Source organism: Erinaceus europaeus, chromosome 11 (assembly GCF_950295315.1).
Source record: "Erinaceus europaeus chromosome 11, mEriEur2.1, whole genome shotgun sequence".
In the NCBI taxonomy this organism is placed as follows: Eukaryota; Metazoa; Chordata; class Mammalia; order Eulipotyphla; family Erinaceidae; genus Erinaceus; species Erinaceus europaeus.
Window position 1 is genome coordinate 74,561,012 of NC_080172.1, and position 25,226 is coordinate 74,586,237.

At 39.1% G+C, this 25,226-nt stretch overlaps 2 protein-coding genes across 5 annotated transcripts in view; one reads left to right on the forward strand and one right to left on the reverse strand.

Moving 5' to 3' along the window:
- The window catches only part of GLMN (glomulin, FKBP associated protein), a 35,387-nt gene extending 21,556 nt beyond the window's left edge, over positions 1-13,831 (reverse strand). Inside the window, exons 1-7 of one of the 3 annotated variants that reach the window (XM_060202069.1) lie at positions 13,766-13,831; positions 12,738-12,803; positions 12,223-12,348; positions 8,385-8,501; positions 7,397-7,505; positions 5,911-6,151; positions 3,925-4,027 (exon numbers count right to left, since the gene is read on the reverse strand). In XM_060202069.1, the coding sequence (XP_060058052.1) occupies positions 3,925-4,027; positions 5,911-6,151; positions 7,397-7,505; positions 8,385-8,501; positions 12,223-12,348; positions 12,738-12,776 (735 nt within the window). In that variant the 5' untranslated portion in view covers positions 12,777-12,803; positions 13,766-13,831. The other 2 variants (XM_060202070.1, XM_007533281.3) reach the window with 2 other exon arrangements.
- Positions 13,832-13,903: 72 nt separating this feature from the next.
- The window catches only part of RPAP2 (RNA polymerase II associated protein 2), an 89,385-nt gene continuing 78,062 nt past the window's right edge, over positions 13,904-25,226 (forward strand). For both annotated transcript variants that reach the window (XR_009552612.1, XM_007533280.3), the window contains exons 1-5: positions 13,904-14,048; positions 14,645-14,690; positions 21,430-21,544; positions 24,173-24,271; positions 24,463-24,528. Coding sequence is in view for 1 of the 2 variants with exons in the window: in XM_007533280.3 (XP_007533342.1) it covers positions 13,976-14,048; positions 14,645-14,690; positions 21,430-21,544; positions 24,173-24,271; positions 24,463-24,528 (399 nt within the window). In the remaining variant the exon portion in view is untranslated. The remainder of the gene's footprint in view (positions 14,049-14,644; positions 14,691-21,429; positions 21,545-24,172; positions 24,272-24,462; positions 24,529-25,226) is intronic.

Sequence of the window (25,226 nt, forward strand, 5' to 3'; positions counted from 1 at the left end):
TGTTCTCATCATCTTCTACCATGTTTCCTCTATAAATATTTTAAACCTTTAGTATACTTTCTTGAAGCCCCCCTTTTTACCTCATTTTTAAAATTATTTTATGAAACAGAGAGCATCGTACTGCTACACTGAAGGACAGACAGCCCCAGAGATCAAACACAAGGCCTCATACATTTAAAGAATATGGGGACCAGGCAGTGGTGCACTTGTTCTTGTAAAGGATGTCAATGTCAACTTATTTCCTAAATTCAGTGGATGTATTTCAACTCTTGCTTTATCAATTTTCTGTGCTGCTTTAACAGTACTAGTCACTTCTTTTGTCCTAAAATGTCAGCTCCTGTGATGTTTCTACCACCTCTTCAACTGCTTTCTTAGTCTCTCTGATGGGCTCATCTTACCAACTGAGCTATCGAAGGCCCCACTTGGGCTCATCTTAAATGTTGGTACACTGCAGAGCTACAGAGTTGAGTCCTGGTCCGTCTCTCTCTCTCCTCCCCCCCCCCCCCCCCCCCCCGGCATTGCACATGTGATTTCACTGCTGCAGGCCAACTTTTTCAGTTAATGAGAGGGACAGGAAGAGTGGGAGATACTATAGCACCAAAGCTTCTCCCAAGGCTGTGGCACTCCCATGTGGTACGCCAGAGCTCAGGTCAGGGAATGGCAAGGCAGGCACCCTACCAAACCAGTTATCTATCTGGTCCAGTCTAATTCTCTTTTCATATTCCCTTTATTCCCTTATCCACTTCTTTTCACTTTTTGTCTCCAGGGTGTCACCACTCTATAACTTTTTCAGGAAGAGAGACAGAGAGGGAAAGATACTACAGTATTGAGGCTTCCCGCAGTGCCTTGGGAGCCAGACTTGAACCTGGGTTGTGTGCATGGCAAAGGAGGCACCGTCCCAGGTAAGCTATCTTGCTAGTTCTTTTATTACTAATTTAAAAAAAAAAATTTATATTTATTTATTTTCCCTTTTGTTGCCCTTTTTTTATTGTTGTTGTTAGATAGGACAGAGAGAAATGGAGAGAGGAGGGAAAGACAGAGAGGGGGAGAGAAAGATAGACACCTGCAGACCTGCTTCACCGCCTGTGAAGCAACTCCCCTGCAGGTAGGGAGCCAGGGGCTCGTCTTACGCCGGTCCTTGCGTTTCGTGCCACGTGCGCTTAACCTGCTGCGCTACTGCCCGACTCCCTATTACTAATTTTTAAAACAATTATTCACTTATTTTAACATTTACTATTTGTTAATAAAAAAGAGAACAAGAACATCTACATGGGATGCTGGTAGCTTAACTTGAGACCTCATGCTTAAATGTTACAGATTTTATCCACTTAACTACCTTCTAGGCCAAACTTAATTATTTCTATAAGAGCAAGAGCCAGAAAGACCAACCAGAGTATTGCCAGGGACTTAACCTGAGGACTCAGGCATGTAAGTCCTGTGCCTTACCAATAATTTCTCTTCTTGGCCTCATCTACTCTTACTCAGAATTTGTTTCTCACAGGGAATTATGTTAAGCAAATGAAGCCAGAAGGAGAAAGGCAAATACCAGATAAGCTCACTTCTATGTGGACTTTAAAAAACAAAGCAATAGAACAGATAGCATGAAGCATAAATAAACGATTAGTCTTTCTGCAAGAAAAAAATATATACAAAATAATCCTTAAAACTCTGAGCTAGAAGGTCAGGTGGTGGCACACCTGGTTGAGTACACATGCTACAATGTGCAAGGACCCAGATTCAAGCCCCCTAGTCTCCACCTGCATGGGCAAAGCTCTGTGAGTGGTAAAGCAGTATTGCAGATGTCTTTCTCTTTCCTCTGATATCACACTCTTTCCCCCTCGATTTCTAGCTATCTCTATCCAACAAATAAATAAAGAAAATTAAAAAAAAAAATCTGGGATAGGGGGTTGGGCAGTGGTGCATCTAGTTAATGTTCACACACATTACCACGTACCAGTTTTGAGTCCGATTCCCACCTGCAGGAGGGATACTTCACAAGTGTCCCTCCCTCCCTCCTCTCAATTTTATCTGTCCTATCTAATAAAAATAGAAAGAAAAAAAAAAAGGAAAAAATGGCTACCTGGAATGGTGGATTTATAGTGCCAGCACCAAGCTCTGGCAGCAAAAAGAAAAAAAAAAGTCTGGGTTAGATATATATAAGAATTATTGTTAATTTTATTGGGTATCATAATTACATTGTGATTTTATTTTTAGAAAACTCATTATCAGGGCCAGGTGGTGGTGCACCGGTTAAGTGCTCACATTACAGTGAACAAGGACCCAAGTTCAAGCCCCTGGTTCCCACCTGCAGGGGAAAAGCTTCCTAAGTGGTGAAGCAGGGCTGCAGGTGTCCCTGTCTCTCTTCTCTCTCTTGTCTCCTCCTCCCCTCTACATTTCTGTCTCTATCTGATTATATACACACACACACGCACACACGCACGCACACACGCACACACGCACACACACACACGCACACGCGCACGCGCACACGCACGCGCACGCACACGCACACACACACACACACATATATAATTACCCATTAGAAAAACATACTTAAAGGACATAGGGATGAGATATGTCTAAAACTTTCTATATAGTAGGGTCCAACAACATAGCTCACTTGGATAGTGTGCTGCTTTGCTATGTGTATGACCCAGGTTTAAGCCCAGCCTGCACACTGAAGGAAACTTCTGTGCTGTGGTCTCTCCCCCTCTAACTCAGTCTTTATCTATTAAAAAAAAAAAAAAGTACTATAGCCAGGAAAGGAGTATAGATTAAGCAAGGTTGGAAAAATACTGATAACTGTTGAAGCTGGGTAATGAGTGCTTAGAGGGTATATTGTTGTTCTGCTTTTCTATGTCTTCAAATTTCCTTAATAAAAAAAAAAATTAAGCGCAACACTCCATATACTCCCTATGTCAATTATTGACATCTTCATCTATCCACTTAGTTACCTGAACAAATAAAACCTCACTTCACTCTACCTTTACTATTCTACTAAATCCCATTAGTGATCAGATTTCCCCCTACTATTGAGTTCTCAGGTCAGCTCTTTCCTCTTCATCTCTACCACTATTTCCATATTCAGGCTCTATCATTTTCACTTACCTCCCAAAAAACACCTATCCAATCTCTGTACTTTTAGTAAAAAGTCTTGTGGCCCAGAAGGTGGCACTATGGATAAAGTGTTGGACTTTCAAACATAAGGTCTTAAGTTCCATCCCTGGAATTGCCTGTGCTAGAATGATGCTCTGTATTTCTATCTCTTCTTCTCATATAAGGAAAAAAAAATTACATTTGGGTAATAAATTACTGCTTATTTTAATTTTTTGCCTCCAGGGTTATCACTGAGGCTTTGTACCTGCACTACGAATCCACTGCTCCTGGTGACCTTTTGTTTTTTTTAATTGGATAGGATAGAGAGAAATTGACAGAAAAGAGGGAAACAGAGAGGGAAAGAGAAAAATAGACATGTGGAGACCTGCTTCACCACTCATGAAGCTTCCCCCTGCAAGTGGGGCGGTGGGGGCTCAAACTTGGTACCTTGTACAGACCCTTGCATTTTGTACTGTGTGCATTTAACCAGGTGTGTCACCATGAGACCTCCCACTATTTTCCATAATGTTATCTATCTGTCACCTACAAAACAATACATACTGCTTTATTAATAAATGTATCAATTTGCATGTCCATGTGTGGTACTTAAGAATTTGGCAGCGTAACATTTTAGATAACAGATTAATACATTTTATTTATTTTTAATGAAAGAGATACAGAGACAGAGACCAGAGCACTGTTCAGCTCTGGCTTAAGGAGATGTGATTGAACCTGGGACCACAGGAGTCTCAGGCATGAAAGTTGTTTGCATAAACATTATGCTATCTCCCCAGCCCCTAGATAACAGATTAAATTAACTGTACTTACTATTATCTCAGATGCAAAACTCTTTAAAGGATCATTTTCAGTTTCTTCAGACTGCTCAGAGAATTGGGCTGTCAGTAAAGGGTATTTCAAGCTTTTGAAACAACTAAGATATAAAAACATGTAATATGATTATACCATTTCCTATATATATGTAATACCTAGTACTAGAAACATACCTAAATTAATTTTTCATGAGTAATAACAAAAGTTCCAGTAACTCAAGTTTTCCCTTTCTCTGCTGTTAAAATCTTTCTTCATGAGGCCAGGTAAATAGCATGCCTGAGATTCTGGGTTCAGTCCCCAGTGCTGCATATGCCAGAGTGTACTCTGACTCTCTCTCTCTCTTTCTCTCTCATGTGAAACTTTATCTCATATGAAAGAAATAAAGTAAAGCTTAAAAAATATTCATGAGGGAGTCCAGCAGTAGCGCAGCGGGTTGAGCGCATGTGGTGCGAAGTGCAAGGACCAACGTAAGGATCCTGGTTCGAGCCCCGGCCCCCACCTGCAGGGGAGTAGCTTCACAGGTGGTGAAGTAGGTCTGTAGGTGTCTATCTTTCTTTCACCCTCTGTCTTTCCCTCCTCTCTCCATTTCTTTCTGTCCTATCAATAACAACAATAACTACAACAATAAAAAACAAGGGCAGCAAAAGGAAAAATAAAAAAAATATTCATGAAATAATGGGTCTTCTAATTGGAGGGAAGAAGTTTTTATTGTCCCAACCTAACAAAATAGAAAGCTAATAATTTTAGTCTCCTTAGTTTTTAAATAAAGTACTGGTCTAAATAATTCAGTAAACTAGCCCAGCACTGTCCAATATAATAAGATCATATGTAATTAATTTTACAAAGATTTATCTGGGGCCAGGCAATGAATGGTGCACCAGGTTAAGCGCACATAGTACAAAGATTTTTATCTATTATGAGAGACTAAGAAGAGAGAGAAAGGGGAGAAAGAGAGGACCGTGGCACTATTTCAATTCTAAGTATAAGGCAGCACTTGGGATTGAAGCTATAGCCTGTGTAGTCTCAGAATTCAAATCAAGGTTCTGGCCCTCCATATGCAATTTAAAATATTTTAGTAATTACATCAGAAAGTAGTAAAACACATGATAGATGAATTTTTAATAATTTATTAACCCAGTATATATACAGCATTATCATTCCAATTACATTATCAGTATAAAATTACTGAGGTATTTTATTTTGTACATACTGCTTTTTTTTTTTAAATAAGACTTTGAACCCCAGAAACTCTGATGTCTATACTTAGAGGACATCTTAATTTGGACTACCCATAAATCAAATGTTTGATAGCCATACTGAACAGTGCATGTTAGTCTAAGGTACCACTGGAGTGAGTACTGGTTACTCTACTTCTGTGGTCAAGTTGGTGCTCCTCTTGCTGCTTTCAAAGGGAGAATGAAAATGTTTCCCCACAGAAAGACAAGACTTTGAGCTACACATACTTACTTCCCACTCTCTTACTCATTTATTATGATGAAAAGCAGTTCATACAATAGCATAGATGAAATTTAGTTTTTAATTTTTTAAAGTATCAATGCCTCATTAAATGCACAAGTTATATCAACTAAACCCCATATTCTCCAAAAGTTCAATATTTGAAAGTAGACTTATATTTCCATGGCAAATAAGAGAACATGAAATAACTGAACTACCAATTGCATAACTCTTTTGTAAAGTGCTCTTAAAACTACACTCACAGGGGCCAGGAGTGCTCACCTGCTAGAGCACACACTGCCAGGCAGAAGGACCCGGGTCGAAGCCACTGGCTACCATACAGGAGCACCACATAAAGGGGAAGCTTCCATCCTCCTTACCTGTCTCCCTCCCTCTCTCTGCCTTTCACTCTATCTGAAAGATGGGGAAAAAAAAAACATTTAAAATACAAATAGTTCACTAGGAACAGCAGAATCATTACAATCCCCAGTGAAGCTTTGGTGACAAGGGGAAAAAAATTACACTTACAATTTCAGTAGTTCATCCTTTAACTTTTCATTTTCCGCTGAGTTTTCTTTATCACTGACAACTTCTTCCACAAAAGGCTTGGTAAATTCTATTAAAGCTGTGCAACACTGACAAAGGCCATAGTCATCTGTTTGTATTTGTTCTTTAGAGTACGGAACAGGAAGCAGAGATAACTGACTCCAAAGTGTAGACAGTGTTAATCCAACTGAATATGCTTTATTATTATGAAGTTTCTGAATCACTAAAACAGAGACCAAGTGTTACTTCAGGTAGTCTCATTAAGTAGTGATAAACATTAGACAGCCAGTAAATGTAGAGTTATGATACACAGTTTTTCACAGTGTAACAATTTTTGCAATTAGATGTCATATAGCCTGTCAGTGATTTTTTTTTCTCCCCTTCTTAGTACTTATAAAAACAGAGCATCTTATAATCATGGCACTTTACAACTGATGTCATGATTTTTTGTATATGTTTATTACACATTAATATTTAGGGCAGAAACATTTCCTTCCATATTTTTCAGATAAATATAAAGCCAGGGAAAGTGCTTTGTAAACTGTAATGCACTACAAAACAGAAGGCAGAGGGCTGGGGAGATAGCATAGTGGTTATGCCAAAAAACTCATGCCTGAGACAGCAACGATCTCAAGTTCAATCCCCAGCAACATCGTGAGTCAGAGCTAGGCAGTGCTATGGTAATAAATTATACAGATACAAGTATAAATGCAAATATAATAGATACAAATATAAATAATTTATAATATAAATTATACAGATACATTGAAATTTAAGGTTGTTATTTTAGCTTTCTCTTTCTAGAAGATTTTCAGTGTTTCAAGTGGTACAATGCTACTGGGCATTCATATTTAAAAACAGAAATCTTCTAACTTTTGATTCTACCAAACTCTGAGTTATATGTAGGTGAAATGAATGAAAAGTAGTACTAAATGAAAAGTAGTTTCTTCCCATGGAAAAAACACTTTCTGTCTTGGTTGCCAACATGCATTACTTACCAATACCTGTGCTTAGCAGTGGGGTCATTACATTCCATACTTGTTTCATTCTTGAGCACTACCTCTGCTGTTCTCAAACACAACCTCTCAATACAGAATTTGAGTGGTGTCCTGCCTAATGCTATTCTTGATCAAGATACAGGATTACCACAGGGCATTCAGATTAAGGACTATAGATACCAGAGAAGAAATCCTTTAGATTTATTTAAAGGTGAATATCTAAATATGAATTACAGACAAAAAGGCTATGCAAAAAGCTGCACTATAAAAGAACATGAAAAACAGCATGGCATTCAACAAAATATTTACTGAATTATCATTCAAGATATTATCATTTTCCTACAACCAAAAAGATTTAAATTGGCATTGCAACCACTAGTTTAAGTAGAATATTCAATAAACTTTTATTTGACATATTGGAGTAACATCAAAACACATATAACACACTTAGATACCAAAAAATTCATTACCTGTTTGTAGTGGCTGAAGTAAGAGAAGAATAATTTCAAATATCTGTTTTCCAGAGGGCTCTTCAATCAGTTCAAGCAAGCCCAACAATAGTTCCTTTGGATTGCATAACTATAAAAATATTCACAATTGAACCTGTTTAATGCAAGTTGTTTTTAAAGCCACATGATTATTTTTTTAAAGGCATATACTAAGAAAATAGAATTACTGTTGTCTAATAAAAAAAACACCTCATATAGTAGTTTAAAACACATTAGCAATGTGTCCCAGAACCTCAATTCTCCAGAGCCCTACCCATTTAGGGAAAGACAGAAATAGGCTGGGGATATGGATCAACCTGCCAACGCCTATGCCCAGCACGGAGAAGCAATTACAGAAGCCAGAACTCCTAACTTCTGTACCCCATAATGAATTTTGGTCCATACTCCCAATGGAGGGGATAGGATATGGAACTCTGGTGGTGGAAACTGTATGGATTTGTACCCTTTTTATCTTACAATCTTGTTAATCATTATTAAATCACTAATATTTTTTTTTATTCTGTAAGAAATAAAAAAAAAAAAGACACATTAGCAAAACAGAATCTGGGCTTCAAACTGCTAAAGTTTGCCTTACCCACTTGTGAAGCTTCCCCACTGTGGGTGGAAGCCAGGGGCTTGAAGCTGGATCCTTGCACATGGTAATGTGTGTGCTCCACCACTTGTACCATGGCCCAGCCCCTAAAAACAGAGCTTATTATGTTTCTCTTGTTGGAGATTCTGAATCAATATTCCTGAAGTAAAATTAGATAATTCTTATATCCAGAATACTTGTGAAAACAGATATAAAATTGTCCATCTAATCAATAAGGATAAGACTCTTCTACGAAGTGTTCCCTCCTGTATTTTCATGAACTGAAAGCTTTCACCTCAAAAACAAGTATTAAACATTAAAATGAAATTGTAAAATGCTGGTGTTTATTATAGTGAGACCTGAGTTTTGCTAACTTACCTTTACCAATAAATCAAGCATCAGAAAATAGTCTTTTCTTCTATTGTCTTCCTTATTGCACAAAAGATGCTGAACAACAGGACCAACAAGATTCCATCCCATATTCTTGATGATGACCTACAGAAAATTTCCAAAGTAAAGTAAATACTGCCATCTGTCGGATTCTCACAATAAACTTTTCTAACTTGGGAGAAATCTAGAATTGTATGTGCAAGGGTAATGCTCTCTCCCCTTTCTCCTCATTAACAAGTTACTATTCATGTGGATACTAAAACATTTTTTACACAGATCAGAATAATAATGAATAAATTATGATCAATCTTGATAATGCCACTAGGCAAAAAAAAAAAAAAAATTAAGTTGCAGTTAGCTTTGTTACTATCATAAAGTAACCGAAACTTGGCATTTAGTAGACTACATATTAGAAAGGTATTACAGTAAGACTAAGCTTCACTAAAGTTATCAATCACCTAAGCTCTTAACACTCATGAACAATCTACATCTTTATCTCCTATTTCTCTACTGAATGATAAAAATTACTTTCAAATTTCCAGTTGCATCTTAAACATTTCCAAACTAAACTTCTTTATCGTCCTTCAGTGAATGTTCTCCTTCTAAGGTTGTTTTCTCTCCAGAATATGAAATATTATCTACTCAGGAGTTAGAAAGTCAGTCATTTTTTTTCTGCCTCACTTTTTTTCATTCTCAGAATCATTCAACCCCCTCTCTTGTAGTTTAGAAAGTAAGCGTGTAGATGCCAACCAGAGGCAAAGCTGAGAAGTTAAGAGCTCTAAAACCTGACTGAATCCTGGATGCCACATAAAAGCTAAGTTATTCAGAAGTAGTAATAAGTGAAGGTGTGACTTAGAAAGGAGAAGGCAGGAACACAGAAAAATGGGCAAAAATATAGACAGACACAGAGAGAGAGAGATAAGACAGATCATTACAGAAATAACAGTCAACTTATATCTGTGACCTTGGGAGACAGACTGCAGTTTCCAATGGAGGAAATGGGGACATGGAACTCTGGTAGAGGGAGCAGTGTAGAATTGTTCCCCCGTTATCTTGTAATTTTGTAAACCAATATTGTCAATAATAATAATAAAAATAATAAAGAACAACTCCTTATTGGAAAAGAATGCTATATGATATGGACTCAAACTACCTAGTGTAATAAAATATCTAGTAACTAGAATTGGAAAAAAAAAACTGTTATTTCTGAGCTGGTCATTGATTTTTCATCAACTTCTTTTTTCTCTACAAAGTAAGTCTAACAGTAGTACATTAGAGAGGTTGGATGAGCTAACAGCCACTGTAGATGTGGCTCAGCAGGTAGAGTGCATGTAGCAAGCCTGAGGCTTCAGATTCAATCCTGAGTACCTTATGTGGCCAGGAGCTCTGGTTTCTCTCAGTAAATAAATGAACTTAAAAAAAATTAAATGCATCGCTTGGATGGTGGCACACCACCCAGCACAGCACATGTTACATTGCACAAGGAAAGCATTTAAGATAGCATCTGGCAAATCATAAACATTATCTTTTAAAATACTAGGATTAAAATATTAAATCAAATTACGTAAATTAATATTAAGCTAATTAATTATTTTTAAAAAATCCTCTAAGAATCCAACTGGGAAAAAATCAAGGCGTTAAGAAAATAAAAACCATTAAGCTTACTTTATTTTTGGCTATTTTTGTCTATAAGCACATATCAAAAACAGGTATGTCAAATAAACTGACCTAGTTTTCCTAAAAACATTTAAAAATATTTTATTCATTTACTCATTTATTGGAGAGAGAGAGAGAGAAACTGAAATGGAAGGGATTGACGGAGAAAGAGAGACACCTGCTTTACCACTTGTGAAGCTTCACCCCTTCGAGGAGGACTAAAACATTTTTTTAACAGAAAGGGCCAAGTCCTTTGAACTACTGATAAAGAGATTCTACAAGGAGCAGGCAGTGGCACACCTGGTTGAGCACACACGTTACCATGCACAAGGACTTGGGTTTGAGCCTTCCCACACACACACTTGCAGGGTGGCACTTCACAAGCAATGAAGCAGATCTGCAGGTGTTTCTCTCTTTCTTCCACAATAGCCCCTTTTCCCCTCTCATTTTCTATCTGTCCTCTCTACTACATAAATAATACATAAATAAAAGCAAAAATGGCTGTTGGGAACAGCAGAGTTGTAATGTTGGCACAGCCTCGGCAATAACCCTGGTGGCCATTTTAAAAAGAGAACGGAGAGAGATATTCTACAATATGTGACTTAACAGTTTTAGGACTGTTACAAATACAATCAGGAAATCTTGGATATAACCACAAGGCCACCATGACTAGACTATGATAGAAACAAAGAAAAGTTGTATAAGTAAATAGTACTATAAATGAATGTGTTCCTGGAAAGAAGATGGTCCTTACCTGTATAAGAAAAGGAGGAGGAGCTTAGAGCTCACTGGGTAGGGCACATACCTTGCCATTTACACTGCCCATATTCAAATCTAACCACATAGGCTTGCCAGTGCACCGGCTAAAAGTTCCAGTGCTATCGTGTCAATCACTCTCTGTCTCACTGTGGAGTGAAAAAGTTGGTCTGGGGAGCTATCAAATTGCACATGCATGCTGACACTCCAGCTCCGCCAAAAAGGAAAAAAAAAAAAAAAAGAAGAAAGAAGAAAAGGGAAAAAGAAAAAAAAAAGGAGAGAGAAGACAGAAAATTTGGGGAGTCGGGCGATAGCACAGTGGGTTAAGCGCATGTGGCGCAAAGCGCAAGGACTGGCGTAAGGATCCCAGTTGGAGCCCCCGGCTCCTAACCTGCAGGGGAGTCACTTCAAAGGCGGTGAAGCAGGTCTGCAGGTGTCTGTCTTTCTTTCCCCTTCTTTGTCTTTCCCTCTCTCCATTTCTCTCTATCCTATCCAACACTGATGGCATCAACAATAATAATAACTACAACAATAAAACAACAAGGGCAACAGAAGGGAATAAATAAATATTAAAAAATTTTTTTGATTGTCTTGCCAGCACTGTGTCCAGTGAAAAAAAAATTTTTTTCCTGATCCCATACAGATCCTTTCTCATTGTAGAAAATGGATTTCTCAAACTACCATTAACTGGGCACTGGCAAATAACATCATCCTTTTCTTCTCTATTATGAGTCTACGCATACAATATGTATTTAGTATTTTAGTTACTATAGAAATCTGGCTTAAGGAAAAGAATGTGCTCATGACCAAAACTGAGTATCTGGCCTAAGTGATACTAGTATTTTTCATGAAGGATTCAAATGTCACTTTTGATTCCTATACTGGAAATAGTCTTTGCAATTCTAGCATACTTTACTTTTTTCCTTTTTTTTTTTTTTCCCTCTAGGGTTATCACTGGGGCTTGGTGCCTGCACTACAAATCCACTGCTCCTGTAGCCATTTTTTTTTTTCTTAAGATAGGACAGAGGGAAATCAAGAGAAGAAGGAGAAAGATAAATACTTGCAGACCTCCTTCACTGCTTGCAAAGCAAACCCTCTGCAGGTGGGGAGCCAGGGGCTTGAACCAGGGTCCCTGAGCTTCCTACTATATGTGATTAACCTGGTGCACAACCGCCAGCACCCCCCATACTTTATTTTTACTCGTCATTAAACTAAAGCACTTAATCCATTTATTCTGTCTCCTTATTACTAGTATTTTACATGTTTATCTTTTCCACCAGAATATAAGTATTTAAAGTATATGATTGTCATTGTCTCTTTTGTTTTCCAGTGCCTACTTGTAGTTTGGTGAGCAAATATGAATAGAAATATGACTATTCCTAAATACTGAGAAGTACAAAGAAATTGTACTTACCTTGTTCTTTTCATCTTGAATAATTTCTAATAGTTGGTCTATGTGCCCATCATCTATGCATTTTTGGCCTGCTAACTGAAATAGACTAAAGTCTTCTTCTTTAAAGTCTTGCTCTTTTAGGACTTGCTGACAAAAAAAAAAAAAATCAAACATGTTTAAGCAAACAAATTCAAAAACCACTTTATCTATCTGGGAAAATAATGAAGAAATCTTTAGATTCTAGACCGTGTCAGCATGTATGAAAATTAGTGTTAATCTAATAAAAATTTTAATAAATGCCCTTGAAATCTACTGTGCCAACTACATCTATGAGAATAATCAGTATTAACATTTAAAAGGTCAGCTAAGTGTATTTGGAGAAATAATCCAATCGGTAGTCTATGTATGCATAGGTCAAAAAATAAAGCAGGGCTTAAATAAGATAAGCATTCTGAGTGATGGCAGACATAATTAATCTGTGATCAAAACCCCTATTTTGAAAGGTACTTAACTTTACAAAAAGGAAAAATACGTACACATCTTTTTATTATAGACTGAAGTTCCTCCACAGCCATTCCTCGATGGTTTTCCTAGTTTTGATGCTGAAAAGTAGTAAGGTAAAAACACTGTTAACTGTCAGTGACACTACATTAAAGTAATGTCACATTTTATTATAATTATTAACACAGTGTAAAGAAAATAGGAAGTTTTAAAGCCGAGTGTTATTAGTAAAAGTTTGTATGTTAACCTACAAAAAAAAAAAAAGATTTCTTAAAACTCAACTCCTGTAGCATCTAAGATTTATAGCATAATTCTGGGTTTTTTCCAATTTTTGTATTGAGGAACTATTTCAGGAGTCTGTTGTCCCAGAGGCATAGCTTTACACCTCCCCAGTATACCTACATTTTGGGCCCACCACCCAAGTGCAGTTTCCCTCTACCCCAGGGCATTGGGAGAGACTTTAGATCTGCATACACAGGCCAAAGGCTTAAATGTTTCACCCTGTCTTTCCTAGACAAAGGTCTAGGAGCATAAGTTTGAAAGGCACACTTTGAAAGTCTTCTAGAACATTCAAAAGAGACAGAGCAAGTTGGGCAAAATATTTCTCATCTGAATTTTTTCCCCCAAGATCCTGACACCCGTGCTAATCACTAGAGAATTGTTTTAAATGCTCCACTGTACATCTCACCCAGGGAAGAGCATTACTAGTTCATGCCTCCACCCCAAGTGTGACAAGGACAATTCCCTATCAGGGAGCAGTCTCCCAAACTAATGCGGTCAGTGAAATCGACGAGGCAATCGGCGGCGCTCGGAACACAGTTGGTTCCCGCAGACCGCATTTGCTCCTGGCAGGAAGGCCTGGCCCCGCAGCAGGGACACCGGCCGGCTGGGCCCCGCACAGGCGCGCTCCCGGGCGCAGAAAAGCCCAGCGCGCGTGCGGGCGGCATCCAAGGGAAGCCATTTCTCCCGGTTCCACCACCTGCGGGATCTGGTCAGCCAGCGACACGTGTGCCTCCGCAGCTCACTGCCCACTGCGACCCCGAACCGCCCAGCATCCACTCACCCGCTGGACCTCTCGCCCCTCTAAGAGCCCTCCTCCGACTGCTCACGCCGCGCAGCCGGTTTTCCCAGGCCCCGCCCCGCCGCCCTGGGTCCCGCCCACGCCCGGAGGCCCCGCCTTATCCGGCCGCGTGGCCCCGCCCCGCGCTACGCCATGGGGGGCGGAGCCTAAGGGAGACGCTCGGGAGTGTTTGGCTCCCGGGCAGCTCGGTCCATGGCTGATGCGGTGAGTTCGAGGTCTGCTGGCCGCAGGAGCCGGGCTTCTCGCGCCTCAAGAGATACCGCAGGTAGGAAAAAGACCTTTTCCACATATGGGCCTGTGAGCTGAACCCTGAGGCGTGCGGGCCTCTCCGGAAAGGCGGCGGCGGCGGAGGACTCCAGGATAGGGAAAAGGCCAAGAACCTCCGCTGCCGACCTCCTGCCCTCGGGGTTGTGCTGGGACGCTAGACCGCGGTCACCTGTAGGGACAGGTGACCAGGGCGGCGCCAGCAGATGGTGGGTGTCTTGGCCGTAGCACCGTTCGTGCAGAGGTCCTGCGGCTGTAGCTCCTGGCTGCTCTGGCGTCAGACTTCTCACCCCCAGGAAGGAGCACCCAGGGGTGGAGAGAGGTTCCCCGGAGACTGCAGAGCTCAGGCTTTAGGGTTGCACTCTTGATGCACTCTCAGAGGTGCTTAACTATGCTAAGGGGAAAAAATTCAATCTCAAAAGACCAAGGAAATTTGGGTAATACTTAAGTTACTAAAGCAAACTGCATTCCTTCCTATTATGTGTTTATGTGTTGGACTGGAAATGGAATATGTGGAAAAGAAGTGATGGTTTGCTGTTTAAAGAGGCAGAAATCTGCCTTGTAACCTACGAGTGGTTGTTATTGTTTTAATTATAGGTACTAAACAGACAAGGACCCAGAAACAAGAAGATGCTTCTAAAAGGTAACTACTTGGACAACTACACAGGTTTATCTGTTTATCATTATTTGAACCTTTTTTTTTTTTTTTAAGTAGTATGGATGCACGATCTGAGAAAAACTGAAAGGATAAGATCTGGAAGTACTAGTGCCACCTAATATTTACACTCCTCAACTTAGTGCTTTCAGAAAACCAAATAAGGGACAGGTATAGTGTGTGCTTTTCAACTCACAGAACTCTGGGTTCAAGGTAGGCATCAGCCGTAGCCTGTGGAGTCTCTCACATGATGAATTTGCACTTGGCCAAGGCCCCAGCTCCACAAAATACGGTGTGGTGCTCAGCTGGGTATAAGAAATTAGATTTGAGATGTGAGGAGTTTTTCCCTGAGAAACTATGATTATACTAACTTACCTTTAGAAAATGTTAAGAGAGTAAACTTTAGTTAATAGTGATAGTGATGATAATTTGCAGCTTTCTTCAGAACACTGATCTGACCACAAACTTGAGATTATATTTTGTTCTGCACACTACAGTCTGAGGAATATAAACTGAAATGTTTTTTGAGTAGCTTACTCAGGATAGTGGAACAACTGAAAATTCATGAGAGGGTGGGGAAAGGGCAGGGTGGGGAATAGCTCACTTGGCTACTGTATTTTGCTTTGTAACAGACGCAGATGTGAGCAGGACCCCCATCACACTGCAGAAAACTTCAGTGTTGCAGACTCTTATCTAAAGAGAGAGAAAGAAAGAGGTAGGAAATCGATAGGGGTAACCATATAATTGAGGAGAGTGGTCATTTATAGATTACATCCAGCTGAAAAATGCAATCAGTCCAGGTGGATACTATGAAGCCATAAATGAAAGAACTTGGTTCAAGGAGAGAGCTAAGTTTAAGGGTACAACTTGAATGCCTGAGACCCCAGAGGTCACAGGCTGATCCCAGCAACACCTTATGCCGGAGCTGAGTGTAACTATATGCTCATCATAAATACATAAATCTTTAAGTAAAATAAATTAAAGAACTGCAAAAATAGTGAACTTTTACTCCATACTAAACTAGCATGTAGGTGTGTATTAAATTAGTTCAGCATTTAAACACTTTGATTTTTTTAATCCTTTTACATTAAATATAATACATTACATGTAAACAAGCACTTTTTTTAGTGATTTCTTTTTTTTAAATTTTTTAACATTTATTTTCCCTTTTGTTGCCATTGTTGTTTATTATTGTAGTTGTTATTGCTGTTGTTGTCATCATTGTTGGATAAAACAGAGAGAAATGGAGAGGAGGGGAAGACAGAGGAGGAGAGAAAGACACCTGCAGACCTGCTTCACCACCTGTGAAGCGACCCCCCTGCAGGTGGGGAGCCGGGGGCTCGAACCAGGATCCTTATGCCAGTCCTTTGCACTTTGCGCCATGTGCGCTTAACCTGCTGCGCTACCAAACAAGCACTCTTTTGAATAGAAAAGGACTAAAAAAATTGGCAACCTACTGTACTACCTGTCATCATTTGGTACAGATGATAGCAATGAGACAGGGTCGTCTATAGGAAGCTGTGTATAGCCATCAATTAACAGGAGTGTGGCTGTTACTACAGGTTAAGCTAGTTAATGGCTTAATTATTAGCACATACGTGAGGGAGAGAAAAATGTTTATAAAGCTAAATATATTCAGTGTAAAGAAGTACCTCTTCTTTTGGGAGTCAGGCGTTAGCGCAGCAGGTTAAGCACAAGTTCAAACCAGGATCCTGGTTTGAATCCCTGGCTCCCCACCTGCAGGGGAGTCACTTCACAGGCGGTGAAGCAGGTCTTCAGGTGTCTATCTTTCTCTCCCCCTCTCTGTCTTCCTCTCCTCTCTCCATTTATCTCCTATCCAACAATGACGACAACAATAACAACTACAACAATAAAAAACAAGGGCAACAAAATGAAATAAATAATAATTTTTTTAAAAAAAGAAGTACCTCTTCTTTTACACATTAGTACAAAAATAACTTAGGGGGAGCTGGGCAGCGGCACAGCGGGTTAAGCACACATGGCACGAAGCACAAGGACCCAGTTTGAGTCCCCAGCTCCCCACCTGCAGGGGTGTTGCTTCACAGGCAGTGAGTTTATGCAGGTCTGCAGGTGTGTTTCTTTCTCTCCCCCCTCTGTCTTCCCTTCCTCTCTCGACTTCTCTCTGTCCTATCCAACAACAACAGCAATAACAACAATAATGATGATAAACAACAATGGCAACAAAAGGAAAAATAAATTTAAAAAAATAACCTATGGAAGAATGGAAAAACAGGTGTTAATTCCAGATTTCATTTCGTCTTAATGAGTGTCACAATAAACTGTTGGCAATCCTTTCGTCCTTCACATTGCTTTTGTAGATCATATTGCTCCAGCCAATGAAGCAGAATGTTCACAATCCGTGAAAATAGATAGAAGATGAATAGAGTACAGCTCTCCAGCCCTCCATATCACTTTCCATTGGCTCAGGACCAGTTTGCGTTTCCACCAACAGTGTACTGGAGTTCTTTTCTTTCTTTTTCCTTTTTTTTTTTTTTCCAGAACACTGCTCAACTGTGTCTTATGATGATACTGGTGGGATTGAAGCTGGAATTTCAGAGCCTCAAGCATAAGGGATACTTACATAACCATTATGCTAACTCCTCAGCTTTCTTTCAGATTCTGGCCAGCACTGTTTCCAGTCTTTTTGATGTACACCATTCTCATATAGATGCTTTTCCAGTATCTATTGATATGATTGTGTGTTTTTATTTTGCTTTTTGTTGGTGTGTTATATTACCAATGAGGCGATAGCTCATTGTGCTTTTAATTTATATTTCCATAATGATGAGTGATAAGTATTTTTTTGATACCTGTGTGGGCTGTCTGTATTCTTTAGAGAAGTGACTATTCAGATATTTTTTTCACATTCTAATTGAGTTGCTTGGCTTTGTTTTGTTTATTTTGTTAAGTTATATGAGATTTTTTTTTAAAATAAATTTTGCCTTTTATAATTTATGTGACAGTTTCTTTTAGTGTAAAAACTTCTTTTTTAGTTATCTGCAGGATCATTTTAGAGGTTTGACTCCACAGCTTCCGGTGTCCATTTTTTCTTTTTTTTCTTTTCTTTTTTATTTGATAGCACAAAGGGAAATTGAGAGGGAAGTGGGAGATAGAATGGAGGAGGGGAAGGGAGAAAGAGAACAACTGTAGCACTGCCACACTGTTCATGAAGCTTCTGTCCTACAGGTGAGGACTGGGGACCTAAACTCTGCTCCTAGGACATGGTAGTGTGAGTTCTACTGAGTATACCACTAACCCAGTCTCATAAAAGCTTTTTTAAAAAAATTATCTTTATTATTTGTTGGAGACAGCCAGATATCGAGGGGGGAGAGATAGAGAAGAAGAGAGACACCTGCATCCCTGCTTTACCACTCACAAAGCTTTCCCCTGCAGGTGGGGACCAGGGCCTTGAACCTGGGTCCTTGTGCATTGCAACATGTGCACTCAACCAGGTGTGCCACCACCCAGCCCTTATAAAAGCTTTTATAGTCCATTAGTCTAGCCTGAATTTCCCTAATCAATTGGACTAAACCTCCAAATACATCTCTGATATCAATGTCCTAGAGTAGTATATCACCTAGATTTTATTCCATATGTTTTATGGCATCCAATCTAATACCCACTTTTTTTTTTATAAAAAGGAAACATTGACAAAACCATAGAATAAGAGGGGTACAACTTTGCACACTTCCCACCACCAGAACTCCATATCCCATCCCATCCCCTGATAGCTTTCCTATTCTTTAACCCTCTGGGAGTATGGACCCAAGGTCATTGTGGGATGCAGAAGGTAGAAGGTGTGGCTTCTGTAATTGCTTCCCCGCTGAACATGGGTGTTGACAGGTCGATTCATACTCCCAGCCTGTTTCTCTCTTCCCTAGTGGGGAAGGGCTCTGGGGAAGCAGAGCTCTAAGGCACATTGGTGGGGTTGTCTGTCCCCAGAAGTCTGGTCACATCCTGCTAGCGTCTGGAACCTGGTGGCTGAAAAGAGAGTTAATATACAAAGCCAAACAAATTGTTGACCAATCATGGACCTAAAGGCTGGAATAGTGCAGATGAAGAGTTGGGGGGGGGGGGGTGTTACTCCATTTTGTAGATAGCTAGTAGGCATATTTTAGTTATATTTCAAAGGGCCTGTAGCTATGCTAGTTTTTTTGTTTGTTTGTTTGCTTGTTTTTTGTTGTTTTTGCCAGAGCCTGAAATCTGATATGCAGGTGGATCCTAGTTATTGTCTGGGGAGATGATGTCATGGCTGGAAAAAGGATCAGAAAGCTGGATCAGGGAAGAGAGTAGCTCCCTAATATGGGAAAGGGTATAAATATTGTTGACTGTGAACCCCATCGATTTGATGTGATCTGGGGCCCATAATTAGCTTAGGAGTCTGTGTGACCTCTGTATCCCTCTAGATCTGAGCTCACATTCTGTGGTCATGAGTAGGAACATTCCATGCTGCCCCAGTAACGACCCATCTTCCTCAGGTGTAGCATAGAGTATGTTGTCCATTCTCCACCATTGTTGATCCAAGTTGAAGCCTAGGTCCTATGGGGGCCCACAGGGGTCTATTTTGTTGTTCCTGATGAAATGACCAGTAACAATGGAGAGAGGTATTTATTCGTGTTCTAGACCCATCATGTCTGGGAATCTCAGGACTCCCTGATTAGGGCCCCAGCTGGTGGAATGGCCTGATAGTGACTAAAGAGTCATCATTAAAGTATGCCAGTCTCTTGCCCTTATTCAGCTTTTGCAGTCCCTACTTTGATAAGGTTAGCTTTGGAGTGAGTGAGAGAACAGTAATAGGAGGTATAGGTGAGGAGGGTATCTAAGTCTAAGTGGACTATTTCATTATGAACTTGATATTGACTCACTACAGACTATTGTGCATTTTTGCTTTCAGGTGTATATTTTGCCCTAATTTATGGATACATGTGAACATATGCTCTATCTAAAGGGACCTGGCCTATATCTAGGTTTTGGGACTTTGTTAGGAAGTGAACCTCCTGGAATGGAATTAGAGAATACCATGAAAGGAAAGGTCTCACCCGAGTGATGAGTGTGAAGGGTTGGCATTCCATGCCTGACGTCTCTATACACAGTCTGAGGTGAAGCATGCTGAGATGGTACTTGTTACATTGATTAGGTTGAAATCGGCAGATGCAATATCATTTGGTATGACTTGAGAGAAGCATGCAGGGAAGTGAGCCCTACCTCATAGGTTCCAGGATTTGGAGAAGCATAGACCCTATAGAGGAAGCGGGAGATTCCTGTTGTCTTAGGGTTTAAGAAGACAATAGATAGTTATTTCAATAATCACATTGTTTGATAATTGGGTTAACACTGAAAAACCCCTTTGTTAGGATTTGCTGTATCATACACACCATCACCATATTTTATGTCCTTTGACATTTGCATATAGCTGTGCCACCGGTTGCTTTTGTTCTTCCTGGACTAAGTTTTTAAGAGAGTCAACATAGCAAAGACTCAGCCTATGTATTAAAAAGACTCAGTCTGTGCTTTAAAAAAGTTTGAGACATTCGGTTTTTCCCCTCTCATATTACTTAAATAGTGATTTATATGACTACAGATTAATAGGAGTGTAAATAAACACCATTCCCACCTCCAAAAGACCGTGTCTCATCTCACCCCCCCTCCCTTTCACCCCCACCTCCACCCCATGAAGCTGAACATCCACCCTCACCCTCCACCCAGGGTTTTTACTTTGGTGCCCTACTACAAATTTAGTGAGATCCTGCTTTGAGTTTCCCTTTTTGTTCTTCTTTCTCAACTTCTGTTTATGAGTGGGATCATCCCATACTCGTCTTTATCTTTCTGACTTAGCTCACTTAACATAATTCCTTCTCGCTCCATCCAAGATGGGTCACAGAAGGTGGGTTCATTGCTCCAGGTCGCTGATTGTCAGAGAAATGTAAATAAAGACAACATTGAGATACCACCTCACTCCTGTGAGAATGGCATACATCAAAAAGGACAGCAGCAACAAATGCTGGAGAGGTTGTGGGGACAGAGGAACCCTTCTGCACTGCTGGTGGGAATGTAAATTGGTCCAGCCTCTGTGGAGAACAATCTGGAGAACTCTCACAAGGCTAGACATAGACCTTCCATATGACCCAGTAATTCCTCTCCTGGGAATATACCCCAAGGACTCCATAACACCCAACCAAAAAGATATGTGTACACCTATGTTCATAGCAGCACAATTCATAATAACTAAAACCTGGAAGCAACCCAGGTGCCCAACAACAGATGAGTGGCTGATAAATCTGTGGTATATATACACAGTGGAATACTACTCAGCTATTAATACCCAAGTTTTTACTCCATTTTGAGTTAATTATTGTATATAGTGTAAGTGATTGTATCTCTGGAATTTTTTCCTCAACTATTCAATCTTTTTGATAAAGAACTCTGCATTTTTCTATTATCTTAAACCCACTTTTCCTGTTTAACTTCTGTTTTCTTTATCATTATGATAAATCTTATAACTTATTTCTCTGGAAAGTCTTCTAGTTCTGTGTCCTTGCGGATTTCCCCTAGGAATTCCATAATTTTTTTCTTTTCTATCTCTCTCGTAAATAAATATTTTACATGTGTGTCTAGATAAAAATGTAATCAAAATGGCAAATAAGTTGTGTTAATGTTATATTTTAAACAACTATGACAATATGTGAGTGGAATAATTTAATTTCAGAAAAGCAGAATTAGAGGCAGCTGTGAGAAAGAAGATTGAATTTGAGAGAAAAGCTTTACATTTTGTTGAACAGCTTTTAGAAGAGAATATTACAGAAGAATTCCTAAAGGAGTGTGTAAGTATTGACAAATTATTACTTTTGTAGTATGTGATCTTATATCTGTTGAACACAAAGCACCCTTTATTGAAATATTTGAATCTCTTATCACCAGATGCAAGAAAAAGGTTATAGAATTTATTCATTTTAAAATAACCAACTATTGTATATTCCTTTTTATATAATGACCTAAAAGTAATCTAATGAAAAATTGTTTGCTTGTTTTCCTCTTTATATTAGTTCTTTTAAACCAGTCTCTTATATTACTCTTATTTGATTTTCATCACTTCATACTAATGGTCACAATATTATTTTCCATATTCTTTGTTGGCTTATTTTACTTACATAAAATTACTATTCTGTTAGTATAATTACATTAGTTTTAACATTTTGAAATCCTGAAATACATATATACACACATCATTTGTCATTAGATACATAGTAAGAGGGAGCCGGGTGGTAGCACAGCAGTTTAAGTGCACATGGCATGGCGCAAAGCACAAGGACCAGCATAAGGATTCTGGTTCGAGACCCCAGCTCCCTACCTGCAGGGGGGTTGCTTCACAGGCAGTGAGTTCATGCAGGTCTGCAGGTGTCTTTCTCTCCCCCTCTCTCCTTCCCTTCTCTCATCTTCTCTCTGCCCTATCCAACAACAACAATGGTAAGCAATAAGGGCAACAAAAGGGAAAAAATAGCCTCCAGGAGCAGTGGATTTGTAGTGCCACCACTGAGCCCCAGTGATAACCTTGGAGGCAAAAAAAAAAACAAACATAATAGTAAAAGAATTGTAATCTGCATTAATTTTTTTTCCTTAAGTAGTTGTATTCCATTAACAAGTTTTACTGCTCTGGACTAACTTTTTCAGATAGGAAGAGATAAAAAGCACTAAAGCTTCTCCACTGCAGCAGAAACTAGACATAAGCATGGGTTGTGTGTATGGCAAAGCAAGCATACTAAGTGAGCTGTTTTGCTGGCCCTGTATTAACATTTTAAATGGAAATTTCTATTATGTCCTTGTAATCCTTAAGAGAAATTAAAATTTGGAACTTATACTGTAACCATAATGTGACTCAAGGTGTTTCTGAACAAAAGGAATATGACAGTATTTAACCTGATGCAGTAACTGGAGTAGAATCTGTGTATGTGATAACACTAAAGAAGAAAAAGATGTCAGAAATGCTTTCTAAAAAAATATTTTATATCACTCTCGGTAAGAAAGTATTCTAGTCCTTGTGAAAACAGAAACTTTCCCCCTTGCAAATAGGGAGCCAGGGCTCAAATTCAGGTAATACATATATGTGCCATTGGGGGCATCCCTGCCTAACCTCCTAGTATACATTGGTTTTTCAAGTTTGCTTTCTTTTTTATATTTTTATTACTGATTTAATAATGACTTAAAGGTTGTAAGATGACAGGTATAGTTCCATACAGTTCCCACCACCAGTGTTCCATGTTCCATCCCCTTTATTGGAAACTCTTCTATTCTTTCTCCCCCTGGGAGTATGGACCAAAGATCTTTATGGGGTGTAGAAGTGGAAGGTCTGGCTTCTGCAGTTGCTTCTCCAAAGAAAATAGACATTGGCAAGTGGAACTATACCCCAGCCTGTTCTATCTTTCCTAGTAGGGTAGGGCTCTGGAGAGGTGAGACTTTAGGACACATTGCTGAGGTCATCTGCCCAGGGAAGTCAAGATAGATTCAGTAGCATCTGCAACTTGGTGGCTGAAAGAAAGTAAAATATAAAGCAGGACAAATTGTTTAGTAAATAGGAACCCAAAGATGAGAATAGTGCAGATGAAATTAGGGATCTTTGGGTGGGAAAAAGCTAGGAAGTCTATTTTGGGTATGCCCCAAAGGGCTCATGACTTCAGTCATTTTTATCTGATCCTAATAGCTAACATGCAGGTGGACTTAAAAGCATTGTCTGGGAAGATGGTGTCAGAGTTGATAATAGGACTAGAAAGCTGGATTATGGCAGAATAACCCCCAAACATGAAGAAAGTATATAAATACCATTAACTACTTTACCCTATCGATCTGACCCAGGGCCCCAATACATATTTAGCACAATAGCCTATGTAATCTCTGAGTCCCTGTCAACCTGAGCTCACAGTCCATGGTTGCAGCTAGGAACATTTCAGGCTGCACTCATTTCAGGACCAGTCTTCTTCGAGTGGCAGAGTGGGTTGACCCAGGCTCCCTTCAGAGAGTGGAGCAGTTCCTACCATAACTAATCTGCAGTGAGAGCAACTGTCTGGAGAGGTCCACAAGAGGGCTTATGGTGCTGTTCCTGATGGAAGTGACCAGTGATGGTGGAGAGGGAGGCCCATCATATCTATGTGGGTATTCAAGGATTCCCTGACTAGAACCCCAGATGATGGGGTGGCCAAGATTGTTCTTTTAAAGTAGTTAAAATTATACTTTTTGTGAGTTGGCTATTGTATAGTACTCAGACATATATTTATGTGTGTATATTTATATTACCAGTATTTCCCTTTGGTATAAATCACTACAGAACACATTGTTTATCATGATGCCATAGTATACAGTGACAGCAGTGTTTTTCCTTTTTAATAATTTTTCTGGAGTGTTTGCTGTGTGTTGGGCACTTTTCTGTCTGGGAAAATGTTCCTTTCTTTTCATTTCAGGGGAAATTCATAACACCTGCTCACTACAGTGATGTTGTGGATGAGCGTTCTATTGTCAAGCTTTGCGGTTATCCCTTATGCCAGAAGAAACTAGGAATTGTAAGTGACTTTAAAAAAAAAAAAACTCCTCTTTTTATATTTAGCAAATAGTTTGTAGAAACTAGGAAGTAAAACTGAGGCCATGAACCAATGACAGGGTAGTCAAAGATCAAATAAGTACATCTCTGACTTAATCTTGTAACATTAATGCTTACTACTTTGTTTCATAAGCGATGCTTTCTTTTCTTCAGATACTAAGGCAGAAATACAAAATTTCTACAAAAACCAATAAAGTCTATGATATTACTGAAAGAAAGGTAAGTGTAAAGACTTTTCTTTTTAATATAAGTTATTTTTCCCCCACTATAGCACTACACAACTTTCACTCGTTCCAGGGGTTGAACCTGAGATCTCAAAACCTCAGGCACAAAAGTTTTTGTGTATAATGAATATACTATCTCCCCAGTCCTTGCAGTTATATTTATAGTGTATTAAATGGAGTTCTAAAAATAAATTTTAAAAATCTTGTATTACAGAATAACTATGTTTTAAAATTGTTATTTATAAGTGCTTTAAGGTATTAAATATTTTGCTTATGTTTAATAATTAACACTTCAGTATTTAAAAATTGAATGTGCATTTTGGTATAAATTCAGACATGCAAATCATGGAACAAAATGAAGACCTAGAAACAGATTGAATATTTGGATGCTTGATTTATAACAACAGTGATACTGTAGATCAGTGGGAAAAGAAAGAATGGAATTTTTCAATGAAGAGTACTGGCAAAATTAACTACTCTTGTGGGGAAAATTGTCTCCTATCTCAATGTACTTTTAAAAAGATCTAAGTGTATAAAACCTTTTTGAAGACAATATGAGAAAATCTTTAGAAACTTGGAATAAAGAATCTCAGATAATGGAAATTTGTAGACCAAAGTGAAAAAACTGATTAATTTTCTACATTAAAAGCATTTGCTTATCTGAACTTAAAAGTTAAAAAAAATGAAAACGAT